The sequence below is a fragment of the Thyridium curvatum genome (genome assembly GCF_004353045.1).
Source record: "Thyridium curvatum strain D216 chromosome Unknown NODE_127_length_65013_cov_88.210970, whole genome shotgun sequence".
Lineage (NCBI taxonomy): Eukaryota > Fungi > Ascomycota > Sordariomycetes > Thyridiales > Thyridiaceae > Thyridium > Thyridium curvatum.
Window position 1 is genome coordinate 1 of NW_022156882.1, and position 27,221 is coordinate 27,221.

The window sequence follows — 27,221 nt, forward strand, 5'->3', positions numbered from 1 at the left end:
CCCAACCACACCGCCCTTTAGGGCCACCCCAAAGGGCCGGCGGCCCCCTGGCGGCCTTCCCCCTTTTCTCCCTTAGAATTAGACACCTCAACGAATAGAATTCGATTGATCCGACCCTTAGTTGACATTTAGGCACTACAGCATCCGTGGATGCACTCGCCACTCCACTGTGTTCATCCCACCACGCCATCCGCGCGATAAGCCGCCTTATCCAACGGCGGCCCAAGTCGCGACGCGTCTCTGAAGCCATTCACAGCCAAATTTTGGACCGCATCGCAACTCGGCGGCAAAGATGGCGTCCAATTCAGATACTGAACTCTTGACGGAACATTTTGGGTATCCGCCCGTCGTAAGTGATTCTATTTCCCCGATTCGGCCGTCTTCTCAACTGTACTGTAACAAGTGGACGACGATGTGCAAAACACTTACACCTTTTCCTCCTCCCCTAGAGCCTCCTAGACGACATAATCAACAGCATCAACATCCTCGCCGAGCGCGCCCTCAACAGCGTCGAGCAGGGCCTCCTCCAAGCGCCCCCGGCCTCGCTCGGCTTCAAGCAGAGCAAGAAGCACGACGGCGGCGGCGACGACGACGACGACGACAGCCTCTCGGTAGCCGAGCGCCACCGGCACGAGGTCGAGAACGGCACGCACCAGCTCGAGACGCTGCTGTGCGCCTCGATCGACCGCAACTTTGACAAGTTCGAGCTCTACGTCCTGCGCAACATCCTCTGCGTGCGGCCCCAGGACCGCGACTGGATCCGCCTGGGACACTACGAGGGCCTCGACCTCGCGAGCCCGCAGCGCGCCGACGCGCCGACGGAGCAGTCCGTCGCCGCGCTGCGCCGCCGCCTGCAGGCGAGCCAGCAGCTCAACTGCATGCTGCACGCGGAGCGGGCGCGCAACGGCGCGCTCCTGGGCGAGCTGAGGGCGCTGGCGGGCGGCAGGCCGCAGAGGGCGGTGAAGCGCGAGGAGACGGCCTCGACCGCCGCCGCCGAGGGCGGTTCAGACGACGTGCACAAAGATGCGGCGCCCCTGGCGTTCCTGGGAGATAGGGGAGACCTGACCGAGGGCGACGCGGAGAAGCCGCTGGCGACGACGACGGCGTTCACGCTCTCGCAGCTGCAGGCGCTGAGGGCGCTGTCGACGAGCCTGAGGAATCTGCGGCCGGATCTCATGCCCAGCGAACAGGACCCGGCAGACGCAGACGGGAAGAAAGGGTGGCGCAGGGAGCGGCTGGAGTATGTCGAGGGGGCGACAAAGAGGCACCTGGAAAATGTCAGGGGACTGGAGCTGGGTAAGAACGGCGAGGTCCGGGATGGCGACTGGCAGGGCGAGGGCAGGCAGTTAGGCAAGGGCGAAGTCGAGGGCATGGAGAAGGTTGTGTCGATGCTCGGCGGCGAGAGGCAAAGTTCAGGAGAGCAAATGGATGAATCGTAAGGGGTTCACGTTCATCGGGGAGGGGGGATATGATGGGGGAATTGCTGATACCACAACCGACTGTCGCTGGCGTTGGAATGGGCTTTACATTGTGATTTTGGGATTATTCGGTCTATAAGGTTACCTGACATGGATGAGTATATACGGGGGTTTTAAGCGTCTTGCTTGTTATTGTACACGAGGCAATGGGCTCTTTCTATGGCCCGCTGCCTTCCGTCTTCCTCTCCAGGAGTTCATATTGTGATACAAGGTGCCAAAACCGATGTCTCCAGAATCTCGCATCTGATGCGGCCGTGTCGGACTGTGTCAACTCCCTCTGCGACTTGGCCTTTTGCGCCAGCTGAGCCGCCTCATCCCACTGCTCATTGTTAATCAAGGCTTGCAAAAGATCACTGAGCGTCGACGTCGTCACCGACATGGAGCTCTCGATCATGCCGAAAGCCTTGAGGGCATTCGTCGTGTCGCCGACTTGGGAGTAGCCCCTGACGACCCTCTCCCAGAAAACGCGGTCAATGCCAAACTTGGAATACAGACCACGGTTCTCAATGAGATCTCGGACGGCACTCAAGTCTGGGGGATCTCTCGAGAAGTAATACTCTGCGAGCATGGTGTAGATGTGGGAGGAGAGCTCGAGGCCTTTGCTCCAGATATGAGCCAGCACGGCCTTGACCGACTCCTTGGCGCTATCGCCTTCTTGGAGTAGCAGATAAATCATTCTGCCATATGTCTGCAGGTTGGCTTCGAGGCCAGCAGCTTCCATCTCGGCAAGAATGCGGGTGACCGTTTCAATCTGTTGTTCCGGCGCCTCCTCGCCTAGACTCGTCATTGCACCATCGAGAATGATGGTGAAAGTAGCAACATCTGCCTGGACACCATGGGCCTTCATCATGGCGAAGACCTTGTCGACTCCCTCGGTGGCGCCTTGTCGAACAAGAGGCCGTAGGATCGTGTTAAAGGTGATGATGTCGGGTTCGATCCCGTGACGACTGCCCCAGGCCAGGACTTTTTGAGCTGCATCGTTGGCCCCGTAGCGAAGGAGACCAGCGATGGCTGCGTTGACAGGCTCGATTGTGGGTTTGACTGCTGACGAGGAACCGCCGTTCTGGAGCGAGGCTTGGTAGACCTTCGCCATCTCTTCCAGCGCCTGAAGACCCCCTTCTGGATCGCCTGTCTCTATCAGGCCGGATATCCTAGCTGTCCAAATGGCAGTGTCCAGTTGAACGCCTGATTCAACCAGCCTAGCCCACACGTTGCGGATCCCGGCAGCGTTTGATGCCCTCTTGCAACCCTCGATAAGAGAGTTCCATGTTTTAATGCTGGGTACCAGTCCGACCTTACCTAAAGAGTTCCAGACTGCCACAGCTTTGCTTGGCTGCCGCATGGTGGTATAGACCATGATGAAGTAGTCGAACATTTCCGGAAGCTCTCGCAGGCTCTGTGCCCGCTCAGGGTCAGGTGTGTTCGATGGGCCCCAGAAATCTATCCACGCTTGATTGCAGGCCTTGAGGTCTCGTGATTTCAAAGCCTGGCCAAGCTGTTTATGCAACATGCTGGCATGTTTCCTCTGGGAGGGAGCATGGCTTTTCCTATGTTGATGCTTTGAGAGATGTTCATGGTTTTGATTGGCCTGGACAGTAAAGGAAGACCAGCGCTCTGAGATGTAGCCGCCCAGAACGGCGTGCGAACGGAACATAGTTAGCAGTTCCCTGCGATCCACGGGGACTGTCGCGAGAATTTGTGTGACCGCAGAGATGAGATCGCGGGCACTCTCCTGAATAGCAGGGTTGCTCTTGATAGGGTCCTTGAGCAGCACGACGGTGGAAATGACAGCCGGGGCCAGCGTTCCCAGTTGCGTCTCGACATATCGGGGGAACAACGAGTTGAGCGCACGACCGGTATGGTTTGGAGGCGACAGCTTGACGAGTTTCTGCCATCTCACAGGAGGCAGTCGAAACTCTCCCTCAGGAAGGTGAAGGAGCTCGCCGTGGGTGAGCAGGATCTGGGGGAGGCCAAACATCCTCCACGCGCCAACAAGGTCCTGGAGCAGCGCCGCACGCAGCGTCTGTGAGGCCTCGAAACTTTCTGTGGAAGAGAAGTCTTGCGGCGAAGTGCCCATCTGGCAGATATAATCGACCAGGCTTATGATAAGCGGCGTCCACTGCTCTGGCCGAAAGAAGTTCAGCTTCCTCCTGATAGTCGTCGTCTCGGTTATTGTGGGCAAGTCCATGCTAGCCATGTTGTCTCGCTTCGCTCTCTCAATGTCGTCGAAAAGACGGGTGACGTTTCGGCGGAAGATCTTGGGCAGTCGACTTTCTGTCTGCAACTGCGGGAAGATCTTTGTGTTGAAAAACTCGAAGCAAGCGGCTAGAGACGTATCCGGCTGCTCGCCCAGCTCCTTCAACTTGGCCAGGTCTTGATAAAGCTCAAAGCCGATTGGTGCTTGGTTGGAGTTTTCCTCGGAATCCGCAGACTCCTTCTGCCCGTTGACAACTTTCTCAAATATAGAGACAGGACTCCTCCGCCTCGATCTGGTTCTTAGGTCCTTCCGCTTGGTGAAATCTCGAAACAGAGGCTCGGGCTGTCGAATGAGCTCGCTATGGCTCGGTTGAGCCCCGACGGCACCGGCATGCTCCTCGACTTGGGCAGAGGGGGCATTTTCCTGCCCGCCATGGCGACTCAAAGTCTGTGCATCTGGCGAAGTCGTTGCGTAGCTAGCCCTCGGGGGCCATCTGGATCGTGCGCCCGCAACGGTAGCAAATAGCTTGGAGCGACATGTGAGGCAGATAGCTCGCGCTTCGCTCATGGCCAATGAATCACCTAGCTCTGTGCCAGGCGTGTAATATCGACGAACTTTCAGCGCCGAAATTGGCGAGTTTCCAAAAGGCCGGAGGCCATGCAATGTCGTCTCAAACGTCCCGCTGGTCGCCCGGAGCTGTGATGCAGATTCACGCAAAGTCGTTTTAGCAGTACAAAAATTAAGGGAGATGAAAATAGTCGTCTGGAGCCTGGGGCTTATCACCGATACCGAAAACTGGGGTCTTGGCTGGCTTCAAGCTCCGACTGGCGGTTCACTTGGGCTTGCTCCAGTATTGATCGCCAGTGTCAATTGCAAATGGAGGCGGAGAGCTCAATCCTACAAAAAAAAAAAACCAGAACACTGTATGAGGCAGGTCCTCTTGACTTCATATTGACACATCTTCTCGCGTCTCTGCTCATAGCGAGTTCGAGCAAGTGCGAGCAAGTTCAATGCTCGACGTTGTCTCAGACCAATCAAAGGCAAGATGACGACTCTGCAACCCCGAAAGCCATATACAGACGAGGAGCTCCGGCAGCTTTACCCGGCCGGCCTTGAGCTGCAGCTGGTACAGATTCTGCTGCGACACGGAGAGCGTACACCCGTGTCGGCTCGTTTCCAGAATGCTGGCCTGCATGCGTTCTGGCCGTACTGCTCTGCCGTCCGGCAGCTCAAGTCAGCTGTGCTGGAGCGCGAACATGGGGCTCACCACACACCCTTCAGCACCCTCGAGTGGAAGCGTCGCCTTGAGGCTTTTGGGCCGGACGACGCTCCCATAGTGGCTACCGGACCTGACGGCGAGCTGGACGCCGTGTGCGACATGGGCATGCTCACCGATACCGGACGCATCACCACCTTCCAGCTCGGTACGCGGTTGCGAAACCTCTACGTCGACCGGCTAAAGTTCATCCCGAGCACTATCAAATCCACGGACTTCATGTACCTGCGCGCTACGCCTATTCCCCGAGCTCTGGATTCCCTTCAGCAGACACTCGCCGGCCTGTACCCGGCACAGACACGGGTGGGCAGTGAGAATGGCACCTTCCCGGCGCCGACTATTCTCGCCCGGGCGCCGCAAGATGAGACCCTGTTTCCCAACGACCAGCATTGCCGTCGTTTTGCGGAGCTGTCTCGGGCATTCGCGCAGCGGACGGCCGACCGGTGGAATACCACTGACGACATGGAGTACCTGAATAAGATCTACGGAAAGTGGATGTCTCCCGAGAATCCCCGCGTCGCGGTTGACGGACGGCCCCGACTGTCCGGTATCATGGACACTATCAACTCGACTGCGGCTCATGGGCCCGAGACCAAACTTCCTAAGCAGTTCTACGATGAGAAAGCGCACCGTATCATGGAAAAGATTGGCGTCGAGGAGTGGTACAGTGGCTACAAGGAATCTCGAGAGTACCGTATGCTGGGTATTGGTGGCTTGATGGGAGATATTGTTGCGCGTATGGTTGGGAGTGTTGAGCAAAGCACCGCAGCTGGGGAGTACGAACTCATGAGGAAATCGGCAGAGAGGTACACGCCGATCAAGTTTGGCCTGAGCGGCTGCCACGATACTACCCTTGCGGGTGTGCTCTCCAGCCTTGGAGCGTTCGAGACCGAGAAGTGGCCTCCGTTCACAAGCCATATCGCGATCGAGCTTTTCCGACGTTCGAACAGCCCCGCTACCGTTGAGCAATCCGCAGACCCGGTTGTCCAGAGCGCCGTTGCCTCGGACAAGTCGAGCTGGTTCGGCTCATGGTTCTCGTCTCGCTCAGCCGCTGGCAAGCCACCCCCTGGTATAGGTCGCACACCGAGTGACAAGCTGTCCCCTGCGGACAAGAAGAAGCTGGATGGGTACTACGTTCGGATACGCTACAATGACGAGCCGGTGACTATTCCGGGCTGCAAAGCTGCTGGCAAGCACCTCGAGGGTGATGAGTCGTTTTGCACATTGGTATGCATTTCATGTCTTGTATGGACGAATTGAGACAATGCTAATATCCCTACAGGAGGAGTTCAAGGCGATCGTGGACAAGTATACGCCACAGGACTGGAAGCAGCAGTGCCGGATGAACATCAAGTCGGCAGCCTTCCCGGAGAAGCCAGAACCGGCAGGTTACTAAACCTATTTCTATCTATTAACTCATGCTATTGTAAGAATGTTCAAGGCCCCTGTGAAGGTAGGGCTGAGTTTAGTCCCAGGTGTTTCTCAAAAACGTAGCCCATACTCAGTCACGTCACATTATATATAATATGCATACAAGGCGAATGCCGGGGGATGGGGTGGCGAATATCGAAATCCATAAATAATTGAAGCCATCTGAGGCCTGCTTAATTCATCCCAGGCTGATTTCTGCTGGTGTGCGATCTGGGTGAACTTGGTCCTTTCCTGCGCTCGCCTTGGCGCGCTTCTTTCTTGCCCTGCGCACCTCGATCTCGAGGCTCTCCATCTCCGCACTCACTGTGGCAAGCCTAGGAACCAGGTCTTCTATGATCTTGATAGCCTCGCTTTGGGCCATGCGGAGTGGCATGGGTGTCAGAAGGCCGAACCACTGCAGCGGGTTCCGGGATTTCTCGTTCGGCCGCTGTGCCTCTCCAGCATCCACAGATTCGTCATCCTCAGACGGGTCTGCTGAGGTCTGCCCTTCCTCCTTCTTCTCACGAGCATCTCCGTCAGCATCAAGGGCACCGCCCGGGGCCAGTGTACGGATGCTGAGTCTTGATGATGCGGACCTCTGGCTGCCCGGCGTGACCTCGACTCTCCTCGACGCCTGCATGCGTTCGTCGTAGTGGTCCTGGCCGAAACGAAGGCCCCTCTCTGCGTTGAAATTGGCCCTCGCTATGTGGTGATACATGCTCGACTGCGCCGTCGACAGGGACTCACGCAGGGTGGTGTACTCGTGGAGCAGGCCGAGGTAGCGCTCGAGGAGCTGGTCGACGGGATCCAGTTCCATTCTCTTGGATGTGGGATTGAGTAGGGCAGGGTGAGGGGCGGCGATCCAAAAATAAGACGGGCTGAAACTTTGCAGACGGGCGGGCACAGCGAGTCAAATTCTTTCTAATCAAGGGTCTCGTCGGGTTGGGCAGAGGAGGGTTTCTCGGGGTTTCCCGCAGTGTCTTGTCTCAGCGCTGAGGGTTGGTGAAACGGAGCTCATCGAGGTGGTGGTGACTCTGAGTCTGAGTGGGTCCCGCCCGAAATGGATCCGGAGGCTGAGCATCTACGAACCACCTACTTTACTTGATGTGTTCAACGTTATACAGCCCTGTAGCTTGTGTGCATTGAAACCGACACTCCAAATCATTCTTTACAGGCATGTACTTTGAATCCGGGTAGATCAGATTGATCTCTCAATTGCACCCATCGAGGCTGTCCCTCTGGCGCGGGAGGCATCCCAGGGGTCTTGATCGCGGCGCACGTCCAGGATCTCCACGCGAGGCGAGATTACGTGGGAAACACCCCAAGGAAGATTGTCTCATTTGTTTCCCATCACAGCTTTGGGCCCTGGCAAGCTTGGTCCCAATCCGCGTTGGGATCGCACGCACACTTTTTGGGACTTCTTGGCACGACAAGGGTCAACAGCGATGTCCAGGAACTCCTGACTTGTGTTCCCCTGCAAAGGGTTGGCATGGCAGAGCTGTGTCTACTCCGTAACTACTTGTACGGATCGATGGCAATCCCATGCCGTCTTGCTCGCCAGGTTCATCAACGAGCGCCGGTTTCAACCGTTGGCGTCTTCTCTATACAGAGTACGTCCATGTGGAGGAAGGACAGCGACCACGTTAGTCACCCAAGCACCGCGTGTCGTATGGACTTCTTCAATAGCATGCGGTGTACAACGTGACGTCTCATCAGTCATCCCGGCTCCAGCAAGCTATCAGTGACATCCTGGAGGTCGATCACGCAAAATCCCCGATGAGAACATCGCTCGCGGGATGTCGCCCTGCCCAAGTCCACGTGAGCAGCCACGATGTACAAGTGCGAGGGGACACACCGCCGGCGCTGCAGTCCTGGACTAACGGGCGAAAGGCGCGGGTGGCCGCAGGCAAAAGAAGGCGTCGAAAGTTCCAACTGCATGCTGTGGACATGAAAGGATCATGCCGTGTACCGGTGAGAGCGAGGGGCGCACCGCCCCGTAAGCTGCAATCTGTGACGGGAATGGCAACTTGCGGCCCGCTGCAGGTCGAGGCCCGTCAGCCTGTAAGATGAAGTTTGAGGCGCGATCACATATGCGGCCTTGGGTGACTTGGAATAGGGGACTGTGGGTGACACCAGGTGGAAGACGACATAACGCCCGGCAAAGTGGCATCATCCCTGGCTTGGACCCGTCCCAGCTCCTTCGCCATTTTAAGATTTGTACGAGTAGTGGTCCTGGAGGTAACTAGGCACTGCTTGCGCCTGTCTCAAGTCGGCAGGCTTGTTGTTGGTGCTTGGACAAGGATAGGCAGGGAAGCGCAGACCCCGGTTCCAGCATGGGCATGGCGAGAGCCACCAATTCAATCAAACCTCGATCATCAAATGATAGGTAGGTACCTGGCATGGCACCTCCCGGCAGTGTATGAGTGGCTGCATGCTGGCGCTCTCCTCACTCTATCGTTGATAGAGTAGCTAGCCATTGTGTGACGGGAATCGAATCTCCTAGGGGGGTTTCGAGGTCAGCTTCAGCATTGATAGGCAGAGACAGACGCTTGGTACGGCAAGTCTGTACTCCGTACTGCAACGGTGCCAGGGTCGACACCGATAGTGCCTCGATATTCGACCATTAATCAACCACGAGCTTTGACAGCGGCAAAGGCGTTCCTCGAATGGAGACTGCCCACCCCGGCCGTATCTGAGCTCAGAGCATGCAGGTATGGAGTACGGAGGAAGCACTCTGTAACTTACGAGAAGAAGCCAGACCGAGAGCCCCATGGTTTGTCCTCCAGTCTTGAGCAGCTCGAGGGTCTCATCCTTCAGTGTATCGAGGGTTCTTAGCGGCAAGACTAGACTGCAGTGGGAATTGTGCCAATTCATGCGACAAGTCACCAGCCAACAAGTAACCATGTCCGTCCTAGCTTTGGGGGGGTCTGGAGAAGAAAAATCACCAAGGGCTAAGGTGCAATTGGGAACGAGCAGTGCCTCAATCTGTTCCCTGCTCTCACAGACCGCCAGAGATGGAGTCCCCGTTGTCGTCGATATTCGCCAAAAATCACCCCCGTCCCTTTCAGATGGGAAAAGGAGAGAGAGGAAGGGCACGGGCATTGTAGGGTGGCGAATCAAGATAATTACGGAGTACGTAGAACAAGATCGAATTTGAGCAGAAGCCTTGAAGGGTTCATGGAGTGCTTCTTCGACAGGAGCCCACCGATAAAGTCCTACAAGTACACCTCAGCAACATTTGCGCCAGCAGCGCCGCCGCACGAGCAGCCACCAACCAGCCCTGGCCAGCAGAACATTTGGAACCCACCACACCGTCCCAATGCCATTCCCATTCCCATAAGGCATCCGTATCCATCCATATCCCATCCATCTTTTGGAGCACCCGCGCCCACTTCCATCACATTGCAGGACCTCTGTGCCTCTCTCCCTTCTGCCAAAAGCCAATCTCACGAGGCTGAAGCACCACCGCACCACCACCGCCATCCCAGTCCAAGACGCGGTTCTCGCGCTCCTCCCGGCTGGATCTGTTTTCTTTTTCTGTGCCCCCTTCTTTTCCTGTTGATCGCAGCTTCTCTTGTCGCCCCCCTCTGCGTCCGATCCTCGGTCGTCCCCCCGGTTCTGTTGTCGTGCTCGGCCCTCTCTCTCTCTCTCCGCCCTTTTTTCGCTGGCCGGACGTGTCGTCACGCACCCCTCGCTGCATTTTTGTTAGCTGCCCTAGCTAGCCTGAGACAGATTTGACGCTCTGCGAACTCCACCGCCCGTCCACTCCTTGCTGGGCAAATCAAACCCGACCCCCCATTATCGGTTCAAGGCAGACCAGACGACGCGCGCGATAAGGGACTCCCTTCACCACGAGCTTTTCCCTTGCAGAACACCCCCATCCGCATCGTCGCTTCTACACGCCTTTACGCAGTGCTCTCCTCGGAGCGCCTTTCTCGCTTCGCACAATGGTTGTCGCAACGATCAAGTTAGTCTCTCTCCCTCCAGAGCCCCTGGCCTCTGTCCCCGCGCCATTTTCCCACCGCTGGGCTCGCCAATGCTGTTGCCTTGGTCAAGATGTCCTGCCGGCTTCTAGTCCGCCGTCCCGGCACCGGACCAAGAGGATGCCTCGGCCACTGTCCGTAGCGGATGTTGCCGTGGCCATCGCGCTCGCTCTTCTGCCGTCAAGTAGGATTTGCTTTGGCTGATGACCGTGCTGTGATAGATGCGTCGTCGTCGGTGACGGTGCTGTCGGCAAGACGTGCCTGCTGATTAGCTACACGACCAACAAGTTCCCTTCCGAATACGTACCGACCGTCTTTGATAACTATGCCGTTACTGTCATGTAAGTGCATCCTCCAAACACCGGTTTCTTGTCTAGCTGGCCCATCCGGATGCACGCGATGGAATTGATCTTGTTTGGCTGGCGATAAGGGATGCTTTACCGCTGCTTCTATTCTGTGGACCGTCCGTTTCTAGCCCGAATCAAGAGGTTAACAAACCGTTCGCAGGATCGGCGACGAGCCCTACACTCTTGGCCTATTCGATACTGCTGGTCAAGAAGATTACGATCGGTTACGGCCCCTGTCCTATCCCCAAACCGACGTCTTCTTGGTCTGCTTTAGCGTAACTTCGCCCGCATCATTCGAAAACGTGCGCGAGAAATGGTTCCCCGAAGTGCATCACCACTGTCCCGGCGTGCCCTGCCTTATCGTCGGCACCCAAGTAGATTTGAGGGATGACCCCAGTGTACGGGAAAAGCTGTCAAAGCAAAAGATGCAGCCTGTACGGAAGGAGGACGGTGACCGGATGGCGAAGGAGCTCGGCGCTGTCAAGTATGTCGAGTGCAGTGCCTTGACTCAGTATAAATTGAAGGACGTGTTTGACGAGGTAAGTGGTTGTTCTGGATCGATATACCGGACCGGTGCATGAGCTGACCCCGGATGCAAAAGGCCATCGTCGCTGCGCTGGAGCCTCCGGCGCCCAAGAAGAAGTCACACAAGTGCCTGTTGCTTTGATAGGCACCAATGGCGCCACCGGCGCGCTCAGGAGAATGATTACGGGCATCTTGGCTTCTCAGCCTGTCCAGTACCGGGGGGTTCACGACCGTGTCAGCCTACACATGTCTCATACACTAAAGTAGTATCGCCATGTTCTCGCGGGCGGATCATGGAACCTCCGGTCTCACATTCGCTGGCATACCACAGTCTAGGACCTGGATGCAGTGAATAACATCATTTCTTCTGCGCCTAAGACCTAGCATAACAATGTACGTCGAGAGCTGTTGCGGCCGATTCGGTCTCCCGCAGCCTCGGTCAGGACCCATTGATCGCGTATCGAAAAAGTTCTCGACGGGCATGGACGTTTCGAGGCGACATCATCCTTCATCATACAGAAAACCCCCCAGCAGCGTGATCTATATCCCCCTTTCTTAGTCGCTTCCTTTTTTTACACCGTTTTGGGGGTTTGCGGCAACTTCATAACTCCATGGCAGGATTCTTCGATAGGACAGTTTGGCGATTTGGAGTGCAATTTGATTCCCTTGTTTTTCGCTCATGAGCCTGGCTGACGGGATATCATACAACCGGCGTGCCGACTTCTTGTGACTTGTTCTTGCCATCCATTTGTCTGTGCCTCCCACCATCTGAAAGGATCATCACTCTGCTTTGAATCATCTCACAGTTCATGACGTACGCATAACTAGTTCACTGCCGAACTCGGCAGATTTGCAGCCAGATCAAAAACTGCTAAGCATCTGAAGCATAGGATCGAATGCAGACACTCCTTCACTGTGATGATACAATGCTGCAACCGCTTAGTCCTGGATTCTACTGGTACCCCAACCTGGTGAGTTCGTGATTTGTCTTTGTCAGATTTGAGAGGCCACTTGAAGTGAAGGTTAGTTCGGCATGGCCAATGCCTACCTCCTTTGGGCGTAGAGAGACTGGTAACCTATATCATATTCTCCCACTTGCCGCTTTCGTCTGAGCACTGGGTCACATCGTGACTGTCTCCTGAATGCCGCATGGCATTAGCGTTTGCCTGTCCTGTGGGGAGAGTGTCAAAGGAAGAATGAGCTTGAAGAATAAGCTTGCTTATTCACTCTATTCTTATCATGCCGTATGGGATGATGTTAGCCAGCCGATCTTGATGTCCCTGCAGAACTCGCTTCCAGGAGATGATGAATGGCGCCTGGCCTTCAATAGTTATCAATGCCACCATCGGGCTCATGCTGATTGCCAAGACCATGTGAGTTCTGATAGTCTGCTGACTCGGGCTATCACCCAGGCACGCTGTCAGCCGTCCGACGAGATGAGGCTGATCCCACCAGGCGGTCACGACTGTGTGCCGCTGCCGGTGCTGCGGGCGCTCGAGGATGCCCGGGCCAGACTAGTCATGGTTGTGTCCTTCGATGGCGACCCTGGAATCGCAAACGACACCGGGCTTGGTGATACGCAGCTACACTAGGTCGAGGCTGGCGCATCTCAACTCCAGAGCTCTCAGCATGGGCCGCTTGGCCGAGTTGTGCTTGAGATATACCCAATGACAGATATGCTTTGCAAGCTTCTTGGTCCGCTGCCAGCGAAGGACCGATCATTGACAAGGCCTCCTTGGCCCTTTCGATGCACACTGGGCTCTGTGAACATGGCGTAGTGGCCTCGGCCTGAAGGGAACTCGGAGGCAGTCAATGCGTCGAACTGGTCCTGCCAGTGGGTAGCTGTCGTCGATGGCATGAGCTACCTTGAGAGCCGTTGGCTCGACACTGACATACATGTTGACATTGCCAGCGACTTCTGTCTGCCTCTGGACGTGCGCGTCATTGTTCTGGAACCGGCCCTCGCTCCAGATACCTGCAGCACAGAGCCGGACACGGCCAGTGAATATGATCTGTATTCTCAAAGGCGTGGAAACCCTGCAAGGTTCTCGGCTCGGGTGTACCCGAGGTTAATGCTTGCATGTCAGGGGCGTCCGACAGGAGACATTTACGGAGGGCTTGGGTCGTGCACGAGATGTTGACCTCGATAGGCGAAAAAAAAGACATGATGAAGATAGTCAAGAAGAGGCGAGGCAGCCATGAAGGGTGTGTGCAGAGAGACGAGTTATACATTAGATAGTTTGCACTTGTCTCAGCTGATACAAAGCCAACCTCCTGCGGCTCCTTGGTTTGAATGTGGTGTGAGTGTGTGTGTGTGTGTGGATTGTCCATCGAAACAGGTGCAATTGCACTTACAATGGAGTGAGTAGTTTCCGGTAGACTTCGTGTTAATGTCACCCACCTCGGGTCAATATCTGGCACACAAGACGCAGGGGAGAGTATCGGCACGTGCGCACAGCACGTAATACGGATTGATAAATCTTCTCTGTCCTTTCTTGATGCATCTACTGTGCCTGGCGTACCCCAGGGCGGTCTTAAGATGAGAAAAGGCTGAATCGGCACGGAAACAAACCAGAAGTAGGTTTGTCCTTTGATCAAAGGAAAGGGATAAAGGGGCCTTCCCAATACTCCGTACATAAACCCAGTACAGATCTCATGAGAAAGAGAGTAAGTTATTGGTGGTGTCCATGTCAAGTGTGTCGCCCCCAGGCTCTGCTTCATCTCGGGTGCAGTCCTCAGGACCCGGAACTCATCATGCTGCATCAAAGGTATTCTAGAGACAGGACACTACGAAAGGAAATGTCCGGCTGCCAGTGCCGAATCAGTCGCTGCATACCCTTCTGTTTCTCTTCTACCCCGTCAAGGCCCGCACGCAGGGTTCCTGGCTTGATGACTTGGTTGGTAGGTGGTAGACAAGAAACCTAGCCCCATGATGAATGATACTACCAGTGCTTACTTGCGAATAGATGCTCTGACGCTTCTCCTCCGCAAGCACTGACCACAGGGCAGGGAGTGTCACACCATCAAGGCCGCGAGAAACTTCCCAATGGGTTTGGAAAATGCATCAAGCCGTACGAGTTGTCCAAGTCGTCCAAATAGTCCACCTTTTGCTGGTCTGATGCAGATGCAGGAGGGGCGGATTAATAAGGCGGGCAGGCTGCCAGTAATAAGGGAAACAAACATTGATTGAACATGCTGACAATCGGGACGGCTGTGCTCTCCGTCTTGGGAAGACAGAAAGTCCAGCTTCACCCTGATGTGAGCTCAAGCATCAAGTCCACCGATCCGTTCATGTCGTGCCAGACCACCAGCCGCGCTGTGTGCCGTTTCTGCTACTTGTAGTTGAAGACAGCCGGGCCAGTCTTTGTTTGGGACAATACTCCGTAGTCGCTACCTCGTTCAATGTACAGCAAAGCCAATCGGCATCTTAGTGTTGTGGCCTGAAAAGTGAGGCGCGGAGGGGCTTCCAATTGGGCTCCTTCCCTTTTTTGCGGGACGGACCCTTGGGTGGATGGCGAAAAAAATCAGGTGGGGAAAGAGCAGCTAGGTGGGTTTTGGAGGGAGGGGCGGCCAGCAACCCAGCCAGACAAGACCGAAAAGAGAAAAAAAAGTTCAAAAGCTCACCGAAAATTTCAAAATTTCTTGACAATACTTAAACCCGCCCCACGCTGGATCTCGTCTTTCCTCCTGCGCCCTGATTCCCCCCATTCATCACCACTCCCTTTCCCTCTCCTCATCTTAGAAAACACATTCAAGATGGCCACTGAGACGTATGACGGTGCCATTGGCATCGATCTGGGTATGTTTCCGTCTTCTGCTCTCTGTCGCCGCACATTTTCGCTCCCGGTGCGGTGCTGCCGTTTTCCTCAAGTTGCCGATTTGCTGACCTTGTCCGCCTTTTCAATACAACAGGTACCACCTACTCCTGCGTTGCCACCTACGAGGGTAGCAATGTCGAGATCATCGCCAACGAGCAGGGTAGCTTCACCACCCCCTCGTTCGTCTCTTTCACCGAGAGCGAGCGTCTCATCGGTGAGGCCGCCAAGAACCAGGCCGCCATGAACCCCAAGAACACCGTCTTCGATATCAAGTCAGTAATATCCTCTCTCGCCATCAAAACAATCCCTTCAATGCTTCCCGCCTCACTCGGAAATCTATAGAGCGTCAATTTGTGCTGACCAGCTGTTCTCACAGGCGTCTGATCGGTCGCCGCTTTGACGACCCGACCGTCAAGAAGGATATCGAGTCCTGGCCTTTCAAGGTTGTCGATGACAACGGCAACCCCAAGGTCGAGGTTGAGTACCTCGGCGGCACCCACACCTTCTCTCCCCAGGAGGTTTCCGCCATGGTTCTTACCAAGGTGAGTCCCAATTGATACATCCATCCACATCATCGGACCTCAATCCGCTAACCCGACTTCCCACCATCACAGATGAAGGAGATTGCCGAGACCAAGATCGGCAAGAAGGTTGAGAAGGCGGTCATCACTGTTCCCGCCTACTTCAACGACAACCAGCGTCAGTCCACCAAGGATGCTGGTGCCATTGCTGGCCTTAACGTTCTCCGTATCATCAACGAGCCTACTGCTGCTGCCATCGCCTACGGTCTTGGCTCCGGCAAGTCTGAGAAGGAGCGCAACGTCCTGATCTACGATCTTGGCGGTGGTACTTTCGATGTCTCCCTCCTGAATATCCAGGGCGGTGTTTTCACCGTCAAGGCGACTGCTGGTGACACCCACCTTGGTGGCCAGGACTTCGACACCAACCTCCTTGACCACTGCAAGAAGGACTTCACCCGCAAGACCAAGAAGGATCTGTCCGGTGATGCCCGTGCCCTGCGTCGTCTCCGGACTGCTTGCGAGCGTGCCAAGCGTACCCTCTCTAGCGGTGCCCAGGCCACCATTGAGATCGACTCGCTCTTCGACGGCGAGGACTTCAACATGCAGATCACCCGTGCTCGTTTCGAGGAGCTGAACAGCGTCGCCTTCAAGGGCACCCTTGATCCCGTTGCCCAGGTCCTCAAGGATGCTGCCATCGAGAAGAGCGGCGTTGACGAGATCGTCCTCGTCGGTGGTTCTACCCGTATCCCCCGTATCCAGAAGCTCCTCAGCGACTTCTTTGACGGCAAGAAGCTCGAGAAGAGCATCAACCCCGATGAGGCTGTTGCCTATGGTGCCGCCGTCCAGGCCGGTATTCTCTCCGGAAAGGCTGCCTCTGCCGAGACCGCCGACCTCCTCCTTCTCGACGTGACCCCTCTGAGTCTTGGGGTGGCTATGGGTCGGTTTTTCTCCTCTCTATCTCTCCGGTTCACCTAGCTAACTTACTTTCTGTACAGAGGGAAACATTTTCGCGCCAGTTGTCCCCCGTGGTTCCACCGTTCCTTGCCTCCGCAAGCGAACCTTCACCACTGTTGCCGACAACCAGCAGACCGTTCAGTTCCCCGTTTTCCAGGGTATGTTTTCCCCCAGTTCTCCCAATCTTGTATGAGGCTGCTTGCTAACTTGTTTATTTAGGCGAGCGTGTTAACTGTGAGGTCCCCCCTAGAGGCGCTGACAACCGAATGTGTGGCTAACAAATCAAATAGGCGACGACAACACCTCTCTGGGCGAGTTCACTCTGGCTCCTATCCCCCCGATGCGTGCCGGGTACGTGGTCTTTCCTTTAAAAACGCTTACTAGAGGCCATTCCAGCTAATTCAAGATACAGTGAGGCCGTTCTCGAGGTCGTCTTCGAGGTCGACGTCAACGGTATTCTCAAGGTCACAGCCAGTAAGTTACGCCAGCAACTCATACGTAGAACATCCTACTGACCACCCATGTTATAGCCGAGAAAACCTCCGGCCGAAGTGCCAACATCACCATCTCCAACTCCGTGGGCAAGCTCTCCACTGCTGAGATTGAGAACATGATCAACGGTAAGTCGATATGCTCCTGGAACCACATCTAGCAGGCGATACTGACCAGTCACCCAGATGCCGAGAAGTTCAAGTCGAACGACGAGGCCTTCAGCAAGCGCTTCGAGGCCAAGCAGCAGCTTGAGTCCTACATCGCCCGTGTCGAGGACATTGTCTCCGACCCCACCCTGTCTCTGAAGCTCAAGCGTGGCCAGAAGGAGAAGATTGAGCAGTCTCTCAGCGACGCCATGGCTCAGCTCGAGATTGAGGACTCCAGCGCTGACGACCTCAAGAAGAAGGAGTTGGCTCTGAAGCGCATTGTCACCAAGGCTATGTCCTCGCGATAAATGCTCTATGTCGACGCTGCCTCTGTCCCTGGGTCAAGCCAAGTTCAGCCTCGGTAGGATGTATGGAGATTTCGGGTACTCGGGTCAGGGGTACTCTTGAAATATCGACGTCGTGATAATGCTAGGCTCTGAGGGTAATACGAGCACGGCATTTGATATGTTCCTGGGTTTGGGGGGTGCTTTCTTCTCTGCATTTGTTGATGTCTTTGTTTCACAATGGGCAGGGAAAAAGTTTCTAGAGACTGATACTGCATTTGGTCGTTTTGAACAAACCTTTCTTCTTTACTCACGCATTCCTGCACACCACCTTTACTCCGACCACGAACCCTCTTACGGCGCAATGCATGTAGAATAGGGAGGATAGGCCCACACGGTTCACGGGCTTAACGAAAGGGAAAAGATGCCAATTTTCAACTATGTTCTCCTTGCTTGATATGTGTGCCATGAGTGATCATGTTGAAAATGCATCTCGCTCCCTTCGATTTGATGTTTTTCTTCTCCTCAACAACCATGAGACACCACACACCACACACACATTAACAAAAACAGACGCGAACACACACACACATGACAGAGAGAGACAAGATGGCCGCTGCCGGACATATCGGCAGTCTGCATGGCGACATCGTCGTCAACAGCGGCTCTGCCGAGCTCGTGGCGGCCGCCTTGATAAGGGTCTAACCTCCAACGTATGGCACCTTCCATGCCATATGCTTTTGATCTTGCCGCTTATGACTTTAGGTAGTGGGATAACCCGACAGAGTTACTGGTTGTTCAAGCGTGGCGTGGCGAGGCTGTTAGGCATGTTGAACTCTGTATTAAGCTGATTGAGTAGCATTCCTTAGGTAGGTAGGTTGAGACTGCACAACATCATCTTCTACACATCGACGAAGCAATCATTAAACTTCACACACTCTGCTTGTACTTTCACTCGCTGTCACTTCACCTTACACCCCGTTTCAATCTCTTTTCGGTTTCACCCCTGTTCCTCTCCTTTCCCCCTTCTTCTCTTCCTCCTCTTCTTTCTCTTTTTTCTCCCCCCTCCCAACCATCCCCCTTCCTTTCTCCTCTCCTTCTTCCTCCTCTATCCCGACTTGCCAGCAGCCTGACCCTGAAGCCTTGCCAGTTGTGAATAGTTCTTGGAGTCGGTTGTCGGCTCTGGTGTATGCATCAAGGGATGACTCCTGACAGCACACGAGCAGTTTCCATTTGTGTTCATACGGGTCTTGTAGCCACTAATCCACTCATTCTCTCACTCTCGCGTACCCAGCTATTATATGACCTCTCCACATTTTGTTATCTTGCCCCGGTTTCCCAAAATAAAGAAGAAAAAGACGAGAGCATCCTTCCGGAAGATCGGTCCTAGCAGTACAGTGCTTTGATGTGTTGATAACACCTCAGAGCGGCGTGCGCGCCATTCCGGATCCCAGCGCAGATCCATAGACTTCTACAAGCTTGGGGGCCATCGTCAAATGCGATCAGCTAGCCAACGGCATCTGTGGCAGTATTAGGAGGTCAACAAGGCAGCCTGTTTCTTTCCAGACTGGCGAAATCGCGTCTGAAGAGCATTGTGTTCCAACGGTATCCGGATGCTTATTGATGTGATGCAATGGCCGGGGATGCTCGTTCATGTAACCTGCCTTGAAATGACGAGCACGATGTGGCCCATAACGAGCCGTCATTTCCTGCCAGATCGGGGTTTTCCTTACAGTTGTACGTGGAGTGGTGCCTTGAAGCCGCCATTTCGCGACTCATCATTTGCCAACATTCACGAATTGTTCAGAGCCTAACATTGCTCAACGCCATTATTGAACATTGTTGGTCATGTTGGTAACAGTGGCGAAAGTTCAAGTAGTGTTGAGCATATTTTGTTGTGATAGTAAAAGTGGCTGATGAGAGGCAGAGCTGAGCATGTTCCGCTACCCCTATTAACAAATGGCTTGGTCTGATTCTCGTGATCTATTCTAATGGTGTCGACTGATTTTCTGTTAGGACTGTTGGCCATAAAGAAGAAGAGAAGAAGGCAAGGAGAAGGAAAGGAGAAGGGAAATAGACAAGCAACTGTCCAGCCGCCATGCCGAGTTCAGTCCGGTCCGCCACGGAGATGTACTCACTCACCGATGGGGCCAGACACCGACCCACGGTGGGACGAGCGTCAGACCAGTGAGCCAATGGTCCAAGACGTATATCGTCGGAGCAATCACTCTATCCGGGGGAGGGAGAAAGATGGCTGTGCACGCCACGATGTGATGATGTAAGAGGCTGGACAGCCCACCGTCCTGGAACACATGGCGTCTGGGGGGAGGCCATATGTTTAGCAACGACCCCTGTCCCTAGCTGGGGTGATTGGGCCACGCCAGATCGGCGCTCGAGACATCCGCTCAGCCTGAGCTCGATTAAGTTAATGCCGTTGCATTCTGGGGTACTTTGACACAGATGCCTATCTCTGCTTTGTTTCTCTCTCCATATGCTACTGCGCCCATGGGCAGGGCGAGGGGGGAGAAGCAAGGGCTGGGTTAGACAAGTGTTTTTTCGGGTCACTCTGTCAAGGTCCAAGGTCCGACAAAGAATGGTGTATTGTCATGATAGCTATATGCTCTTTGAAAAAGAAAGGGGGTTTGTGAAGGACTGGAATCTGTGTAGAGAATGCCTGTATCCAAAAGGCATGCAACTCCCTGAGATCTGACCAGCTCTGATGGTAGAAGGGAGATTTGTCCTGGCAAGTTAAGTATCTTGCCATAGAGCAGTTGCCTCCCTCGCCCAACCTCCCCGACCGCATCTCGATTGTTGTTCGAGAGCAGACCTTGCAATCGAGATTACTTCTTCCGACGCGTACCACCTCGGGTGATGTACTCTTGCAAGTACACTTTGTATCTGTGGCCCAAGGGTGTCTCTCGCTCTCACTCTCCCTCGAACTTCCCCAGAACCAGCCTTCATCGCCACACCGTTTGATAACAGAAACACGCTTGCCCAAAAGATGTGACGTGTAATTGTAGAAAGAGAAAAAAGGGAACCGTCCCCTTCCAGCACACTCGTCGTACATCTAGAAGTGCTCCTTCCAGAAGCGGAAGTGGACCTCCCGCGTGGATGCTTGCTGTGCAGCCTTGTGGATATCTCGTGCTGTTGGAAAAAGTATGAGGATTAGCCAACCGTTGTCCTAAATTACACATCGGGGTATCAACTTACCAGCAGCGGAGGGACCGCAGAAGTAGACACCGACGGTGGTCTTCATGCTGCCCTCGAGGCCGTTGAGGTAGGTGCGGTCGAGGATGCCGTCGCGCATGGTGGCGAACAGCTTGTTGAAGTTGGGGCGGCCAAAGTTGGTGCGGGCCTTGAGCTCCGTCAGCGGGTCGTAGTCGGCGCCGACCGAGTTGAGCACGATGTTCTGCGTCGTGTCCATGTCGAGCTTCTGCGTGAGGTAGGTGTGGATCTTGAGGAACTCGATGCCGTTGGAGCCCGGGATCCGGGCGGCCTCGGTCGACTGCTGCTCGAGGCTCGACAGCAGCGTCTGGAACCACTCGAAGGAGCTCGTGTCCTTGCAGACCCAGAGGAACTCGACGCGGCGCAGGCGCGTGGGCGGGTTGGGCCCGTTGCGCAGGTGCCAGATGTTCTTGAGGATGGCGGCCCAGGGCGTGACGCCGATGCCCGTGCCGATGAGCACGGCGATCTCGTTCTCGAAGACGTCCTCGGCGGGCGCGCCGTAGGGCCCGTCGATCCGCAGGCCGGGCATCTGCTGGCCGTTCTGCAGCGCCACCTCGTACATGCCCATGGGGTCGACGCCCTCGTAGAGCTTGGCCTGGGCGGCCCCCGCGCCGACGGCGTCGCCGAGCGCCCGCGTGAAGTCGCCGACCTGCCGGACGTGGACCGAGACGTAGGGGTCGTAGGGGCACGAGGTGATGGTGAAGGGGTGCCACTGGTAGCGGGAGATGGAGGGCACCTGCAGGAAGAGCCACTGGCCGGCCTTGTACTTGAAGGAGGGCTTGTTGAACTGGATCTCCACGACGTCTGCAGTCACACACACAAATACGAGTCAGCTTTGCAAAGCTCTTGGGTGTAAATTTCATCTTCCACAGGGATGTTCTGCTTACCGTAAGGGTGGCGGACGACACGCGTGATGGTCGTCTCGCGCCTGGCGCGGACCTCGCGGTAGATGCGCTCGATCAGATAGAAACCGCCCGTCCACAGCTCCCAACGCCATCCCTCGTAGCCGATGCAGTGGTCCCAGAAGTCCTTGCCGGCGAACGGGGAGAAGGGCTCCGCGGTGTCACGGACGAAGCAGCCCGTGGTGTGGGTGTACAGGCCCAGGAAGAAGGGGATGAAGAGGTGGTGAGTGTACCAGAAGGTCTCGAAGGACTGCTGGCGGATGCGGTGGTGAGCGGTGGTGTACATCAGGAGCATGCAGAGGAGCATGACGTGGCCAGTGATGCCACCGGCCTGGGTATAGTGAATCTGGATGGCCGTGACGGGACGGATCTGCCTCTTTTCGACGTTGAAGAAGCTGAAGCGTTCACAGTCAGTCCAAACATGCTCTCACAGGGTTTTGCGGCCATCAGATCTGCTGCTACTCACTTGACGTAATGGCTGGCGGTGTGGATGATGGTGAACAGCAGCATCGAGTACGCCAGTTGCCGGTGCATCCAGATGTTCTCGTCGAGCGGAATAAAGCGAATCTTTGGCCTAAAGAACCGCATGATCGTCCGGCACACGGGCAGGAGAATAAGCATGCCGTCCACACTCAACACCAGACCGGCACCACGAGACAACCACACGGAGAACTTGAGCGTGTTCAGACCCGCCAAACGCGGGTCGGCGGCTTGCTTCCACCTGTTTCTCTTGGTCAGCGGACGCCCGCGTTCATCGCCGTAACCTGCCATCTCGCAGCACCCGATGCTAGGACTCACCATCCATATGCAAAAATGGCCCAGTGAAATGTCCAAAACAGGAAATGAAACAGTAGCTTCGTGGGAGTAAACTGCTTTTTCAGCAGCGTCCAGAACTCCATGGTTGCGGCTGTTTATATAGTATCCTCCACTTCCTCTGGCGACTGGATGAATGTCGACCTGCGACGAATATCGGCGGTGGGAGATGCGACCCTTGACGTCGTGCGGCGTGCGGCGGCCTCGATGGGATGGAAGAAGAAGCGAGCGTAGCGGTGACGATTTCCAGTACCCTCGCCCCAATTCTTGTCCGTCACTCTCTTTTTTCGTTCTCTCTCTCTTTCCTCCCAATAGAAAAGGTTGTAATTCTCTCTCTTGTAAGGACCGGAAGTAACAGACGTAAAAGCGATCCCAGCCGGAATGGAAAAAAAGAGCGATCTGAGCCAGCAGCTATAAGCAAGAAACGAAGAAAAATGGACAAAAAGATGACACCGAAGGCGAATGTCGAGTCCTTCCACCTTGGCGAGTGAGAAAGAAGGAGAGGAAGGGAGAAGAGAGGGCCAAAAGGTAGGAACCGAAAGGGTAACGGGTGGGGGCTCAAGTCATAAAGGATGCACGATCGATCCCAAGGCGAGCCGTGGAGGGACCAGGTATGGGACTCTCCACCAAGAGCAAGGCTTCGGATGATCAGGGGACTCTTGATTCCGGTTCAAGGGTGGCAATACCGTGCCAGTGCAGCGCAAAGCTAGGGTGACCTTTGGCCTCTGGATGTCAAGGTGTCATGAAACCTCTAATCCGCATCGGGCAATGCTGGGGGAGGATCTTGCTTCTGGAGAACTGGGAGAGGGGAGAGGGCAGAGGGCAGAGGCTGATAACACGGAGTACGAAGTGTACGTCAAGCAGAGCGAACTGGGCCGGGGGTCTGTCGATGGTGGAACAGACAAGGCTCGAAGCGATGGAGTGTATGCGATAATAGGTAGCGAGGACCGAAGGAGGGAGCAGAGGCAGGGGTCGTCGTGACTTGTGGTCCTTGGTTCAGAGAGTCCTTTAAGCCTCCACCAACCTGATAAAAGACGAAGAGGTAGATCAGACGCTGGAGGGGTTTCGCGGTCGGACTGTGCTGTGTCAGGACCGAACCGGAGAATTTGTGTACCAGAAGGCAGGGCCTTGTGACGGGCAGCGAGCAGCAGTTGAGACGAGAGGTGTTAGAGCCGCTTTGACGAGGGGGGGCTGCGGAGGCTGTCGTGGTGTTTCGGCTATGACAGGGATCCCTATTGCAGTGCGACGGCACGGTTGTGTTGTAGAACAGGGGCGCGGTTTAAGCGATTTCAAGGTTATCTTGGTCTAAGTATGACACACCGATGGATGCAAGGAAAAAGAAAACAGACTCAGTCGCCAAGGGTATCTAGGGAGCATTACAGGAGAACATCAAGAATCAAGAAGGAAGCCAGAAAAGCAGAGAGACGGGGTGTGCCCATGCATGCAATAAAAGGGAAAATGGGATCGCGACCCTGAACGGCCTGGATTCCGGCCCAACTAAGAATAGCTGTCGGCGTGCGAACAGGGCGGCCCGCAGGTGTGACCACATTGTCGGGCGCTTAAATAACGTTGATGGCTGGCATTTGCAGCAACGAGATTCGCCAGGGGCCTACGACTAGTATCTGCTAGCGGCCTGGCCAACGCTTGGTGTTGCAGGTGTCACGACTCCAGGGGCTTGGCCATGGCCAATGGTTTGCCTTCCAGGGGCTCCTCAAACTCCCCCCACAGCAAAGCTACAAGTAACTAGGTACCTAACCTGCCCCGTTCTGCTACTGCAACGGACATCCATGCAGCGAGCTTCACCATCCACGCGTGCCGTCCTCTATCCGGTCTGGACGAGCGAAGAAACACCGTGCCTGACAGGGGGAGAACTCAATCGACGCCTGCAACCCCCTTGTCGAGGCCACGGCAGGTTGGACAGGATAACCTTATTCAGATACACATATCGGACTCGCTGCTCCACAGGTCAGACTCCTTTGGTACTGGTAATCAAAGCTTCCGTCCCTCGTGCCCTCCAAGAGTCCAAGAGCTTTGTGACAGCTTGGCGATGTGGACAAAGAGCGATGGATTGGTCCGAAAGAAGTAACTGCCAGGGTCTGGTGGTGCCATAAGTGCGCTCATCGCTTCCATTGTCATTCGAGCCATGTTTTGTTGATCGACTCGTCTCCCCCCCTGGTGATAGAACCCCATCAAACAAACTGAGGCTTCCGGCTGCCGATGTTGAATGCGGCGTGCGTAACTAGACTCCAGAAGGCTGCGAACCATGGCCGGTGCGTATTCCAGACGGTCCCGGTCCTGCTTTGCTTGACCTCCTGGCAGGAACTGATGACATCGAACCTCCTTTCTAAGCCGTGTGGGGATCCGAGATCTTGTTGCACGCCATTGAAAGCCAAAACGGCAGCCCGTTGACGCTTGTCCGGAACAGGATGAGATCACCGTCCCATTCTGCGCCGTAACCTGTGGCTCAAACCGCTTGCAACAATGTGCATCTTGAGATTGCCATCTGCCAGCTCAGAAATTGCCTTCTTCACAGGCCAAGGGCCGTCGTACCGTGAGATCTCGGTTGTCAGGGCTGCTCGATTTGATCCCCGCGCGAGACATACGGCTCAAACCACTAATGAGCTTGGTAAGTGCTTCTCTCGCCCAGCTGAAAACATAAACCCCATAGGACCATGCATGATCAACGCTGCATCGACGACCCGCGTAACAAACATCCAAGGGGCTGATCGGACTACTCGAGACGTTTGATCTACCCTCGGTGGCAACGTCAGAGGGACGAGATGTCTGCAGAGGGCACTCTCGATCAAAACGGTGGCCAAATAGATGCTGTCATGGCCACCAGCGAGGGCAGGAAAGCCCGACTTGGCTATAGAGATCGTCGATGCTGTCGCTCGATCTGCTGAGCATCTTTTGCTCGGCGACGCTCTTATGCTTATGACTTAGTTACTCATTGGGACGAGAAGGGCAAAGCGTAAACATGATCAATAGCAACGTTTATTCTTGTCTGTCAAGGGCGCTGAGTCTTAGAACAATTGCGCCCTCGCAGTGCCTGTTAACCCTCCTGTCAATGCAACGCTCCGGCAACGGTTTCTGATGCTTAAACAGCTTATGGTACAATGGCAATGTCTTCAAAGTTCAAACGGAGCATCGTTCCTCCCTGCGGTCTGCTCTTCCTGCGTCAGCTCAAGCAATCCCTTGGAGGGCATACCGCCATCACCGTCCTGATCGTTAACCCAATCTCCAGATGTGATGGGCATGGCGCCCTTCCCTTCGTCGTTTAGCTACTCGCTGGTTCCATGTCCGCCCAAAAGAGTGGTCCTTGCGTTGCTTTCTCCCAGGGCGAAGCCTTGTAGAGCGTCTTGATGGTGGTCAAGGTCAGCTTTCCTGCCTCCTCCTCTTTGGCGATGCTGATGATTTTGTCGCGATGAGTCCTGCTGACCTCGACTTGGAATTGGACTGGAAAACAGTACGGTGACTGGAGATGTTGCTGTCGCTCCTGGGGCAGCTGTTGTGCCTGCTGCGTGGACTGTGGCTGTTGTTGATATTCTTGAGATCGCGAGGCTTGTTGGGCAACGGCAGGATTGCTGACAACACGGCGGGTTCCTTGGCCACCGAGCCCGTTCTTGTGAGGCGGGAGCTCTCGTGGAGAGAGTGAGACAATGCGGTGTCGCATTGCAGCTGGGGCATCAAAGCTCCTCTGGCTTCTGTTTGAAGCAAAACTTTGCGTAGGCATTGGTCTAACAGAGGGGGCTTGCTGATCTTCTCGGTCCTTGTTGACCCTTCGCAATATCCCCGACGGGAGGACGGTACAGTTTTCGAGGCCGATACTGTGAAGAGAGCTTTGTGTAGATGCTGGGCCAACAGTGGGGAGTTGCTGGTCCTTGTTGGCATGTCCCAGTAGCTCCAATGGGGTGCCACCAACGTTGTTGTGGCCAACATTGGGAAGAGCCAGGGACTGGTGGTGGTTTTTCTCTTCAGAGTCTGCTGGTTGGCCAACGGTGCTCTGCATAGCGTGGGACTTCTCCGCCGGGGCACGGTGAGACTCGAGAAGGATTCGCCTCCGCTTGGCTTCATGTTGTTCTTCAGGTCCCTCATGAGACGGCTTCAACTTCCCCTTGAAGAGATCAGAGGTCGAGGGGTCTTTCATTGCATCAGAACTATTAGCGAGGTCCCCTCTCGTGAGGTAGTCGTCCATGGAGTCAGGAAAGGAGGATGCAAAGATGCAATTCTTACCATCCAAGTGCTCAAACGCGGCCTGCTTGTTTGCGTCGGACATGTACCTCGATTGGACAGTGTCAGAATTGTCATCGTCGTCAACGGCGAAGACCGCGTCGCCCTCGATCTGAGAGCCGCCTGACATCGTGCTCAGATTCCAGAAAGGTCAATCTCAGCAATGCCCCTAAAATATGTGAACCGGGGTAAAAATATGCTGCGATTCCGAAAATGAAGTTTCTAGGAGTGTCCAACGCCTTGCGGGCAGTCTGTAGGGCGTGTGCAAAATTTCCCAGGATCACGGCGATGGAAGAGGGTAGAGAAAGGAGAATGCGAGGAGAAATCTCAAATGGCTCCCAGCGGTCAAACAATGCTCAGAAATAGGTAGGTATGGATTAGGTAGGCATGGATCAGGCAGGTACCGGTTAGGAAGGTATCACTTTTGGGAGAGCATGGTCTTGAAGATAATATCTGTACGAACTGAGTGGGTGGAAGAATCTCATTAACTTTGATGATCCTGCTCTTCAGTTCCAGCTCCAGCTGCTAGCAGCAGTACCTCGGTCAAGCGCAGGGCATTTGATGAATGGCACACTCGTCAGGCTCTCTCCATCCCATCAGGAGGCTGTGTGAATAGCGAA

General features: G+C 55.0%; 8 protein-coding genes across 8 annotated transcripts; 4 read left to right on the forward strand and 4 right to left on the reverse strand.

Annotated features, from left to right (window-relative positions):
• Window positions 1-1,439, forward strand: E0L32_011952 (uncharacterized protein; the record flags this gene model as incomplete). Its single annotated transcript, XM_031134738.1, has 1 exon — window positions 476-1,439. A coding segment is annotated over one exon (964 nt), but the record flags the coding sequence as incomplete, so codon positions are not given.
• Window positions 1,440-1,635: 196 nt separating this feature from the next.
• Window positions 1,636-4,242, reverse strand: E0L32_011953 (uncharacterized protein; the record flags this gene model as incomplete). The annotated part of the gene is made up of 1 exon (XM_031134739.1): window positions 1,636-4,242. The coding sequence occupies one exon, from the start codon at window positions 4,240-4,242 to the stop codon at window positions 1,636-1,638; it is 2,607 nt and encodes an 868-aa protein (XP_030999663.1).
• A 478-nt stretch (window positions 4,243-4,720) lies between these two features.
• Window positions 4,721-6,347, forward strand: E0L32_011954 (uncharacterized protein; the record flags this gene model as incomplete). The annotated part of the gene is made up of 2 exons (XM_031134740.1): window positions 4,721-6,178; window positions 6,234-6,347. 2 exons carry the CDS (start codon window positions 4,721-4,723, stop codon window positions 6,345-6,347), a joined length of 1,572 nt encoding a protein of 523 aa, XP_030999664.1.
• Window positions 6,348-6,560: 213 nt separating this feature from the next.
• On the reverse strand, window positions 6,561-7,178 carry E0L32_011955 (uncharacterized protein; the record flags this gene model as incomplete). The annotated part of the gene is made up of 1 exon (XM_031134741.1): window positions 6,561-7,178. The coding sequence occupies one exon, from the start codon at window positions 7,176-7,178 to the stop codon at window positions 6,561-6,563; it is 618 nt and encodes a 205-aa protein (XP_030999665.1).
• Window positions 7,179-10,308: 3,130 nt separating this feature from the next.
• On the forward strand, window positions 10,309-11,358 carry E0L32_011956 (uncharacterized protein; the record flags this gene model as incomplete). The annotated part of the gene is made up of 4 exons (XM_031134742.1): window positions 10,309-10,328; window positions 10,566-10,685; window positions 10,852-11,230; window positions 11,293-11,358. 4 exons carry the CDS (start codon window positions 10,309-10,311, stop codon window positions 11,356-11,358), a joined length of 585 nt encoding a protein of 194 aa, XP_030999666.1.
• A 3,614-nt stretch (window positions 11,359-14,972) lies between these two features.
• E0L32_011957 (uncharacterized protein) lies at window positions 14,973-17,455 on the forward strand (the record flags this gene model as incomplete). Its single annotated transcript, XM_031134743.1, has 10 exons — window positions 14,973-15,015; window positions 15,129-15,306; window positions 15,411-15,576; window positions 15,649-16,492; window positions 16,551-16,667; window positions 16,729-16,743; window positions 16,800-16,860; window positions 16,922-16,983; window positions 17,040-17,129; window positions 17,187-17,455. The coding sequence occupies 10 exons, from the start codon at window positions 14,973-14,975 to the stop codon at window positions 17,453-17,455; spliced, it is 1,845 nt and encodes a 614-aa protein (XP_030999667.1).
• A 3,043-nt stretch (window positions 17,456-20,498) lies between these two features.
• On the reverse strand, window positions 20,499-22,457 carry E0L32_011958 (uncharacterized protein; the record flags this gene model as incomplete). Its single annotated transcript, XM_031134744.1, has 5 exons — window positions 20,499-20,575; window positions 20,642-21,460; window positions 21,544-21,953; window positions 22,025-22,279; window positions 22,357-22,457. 5 exons carry the CDS (start codon window positions 22,455-22,457, stop codon window positions 20,499-20,501), a joined length of 1,662 nt encoding a protein of 553 aa, XP_030999668.1.
• Window positions 22,458-25,648: 3,191 nt separating this feature from the next.
• Window positions 25,649-26,731, reverse strand: E0L32_011959 (uncharacterized protein; the record flags this gene model as incomplete). Its single annotated transcript, XM_031134745.1, has 1 exon — window positions 25,649-26,731. The coding sequence occupies one exon, from the start codon at window positions 26,729-26,731 to the stop codon at window positions 25,649-25,651; it is 1,083 nt and encodes a 360-aa protein (XP_030999669.1).
• Between the last annotated feature and the right edge of the window lie 490 nt (window positions 26,732-27,221).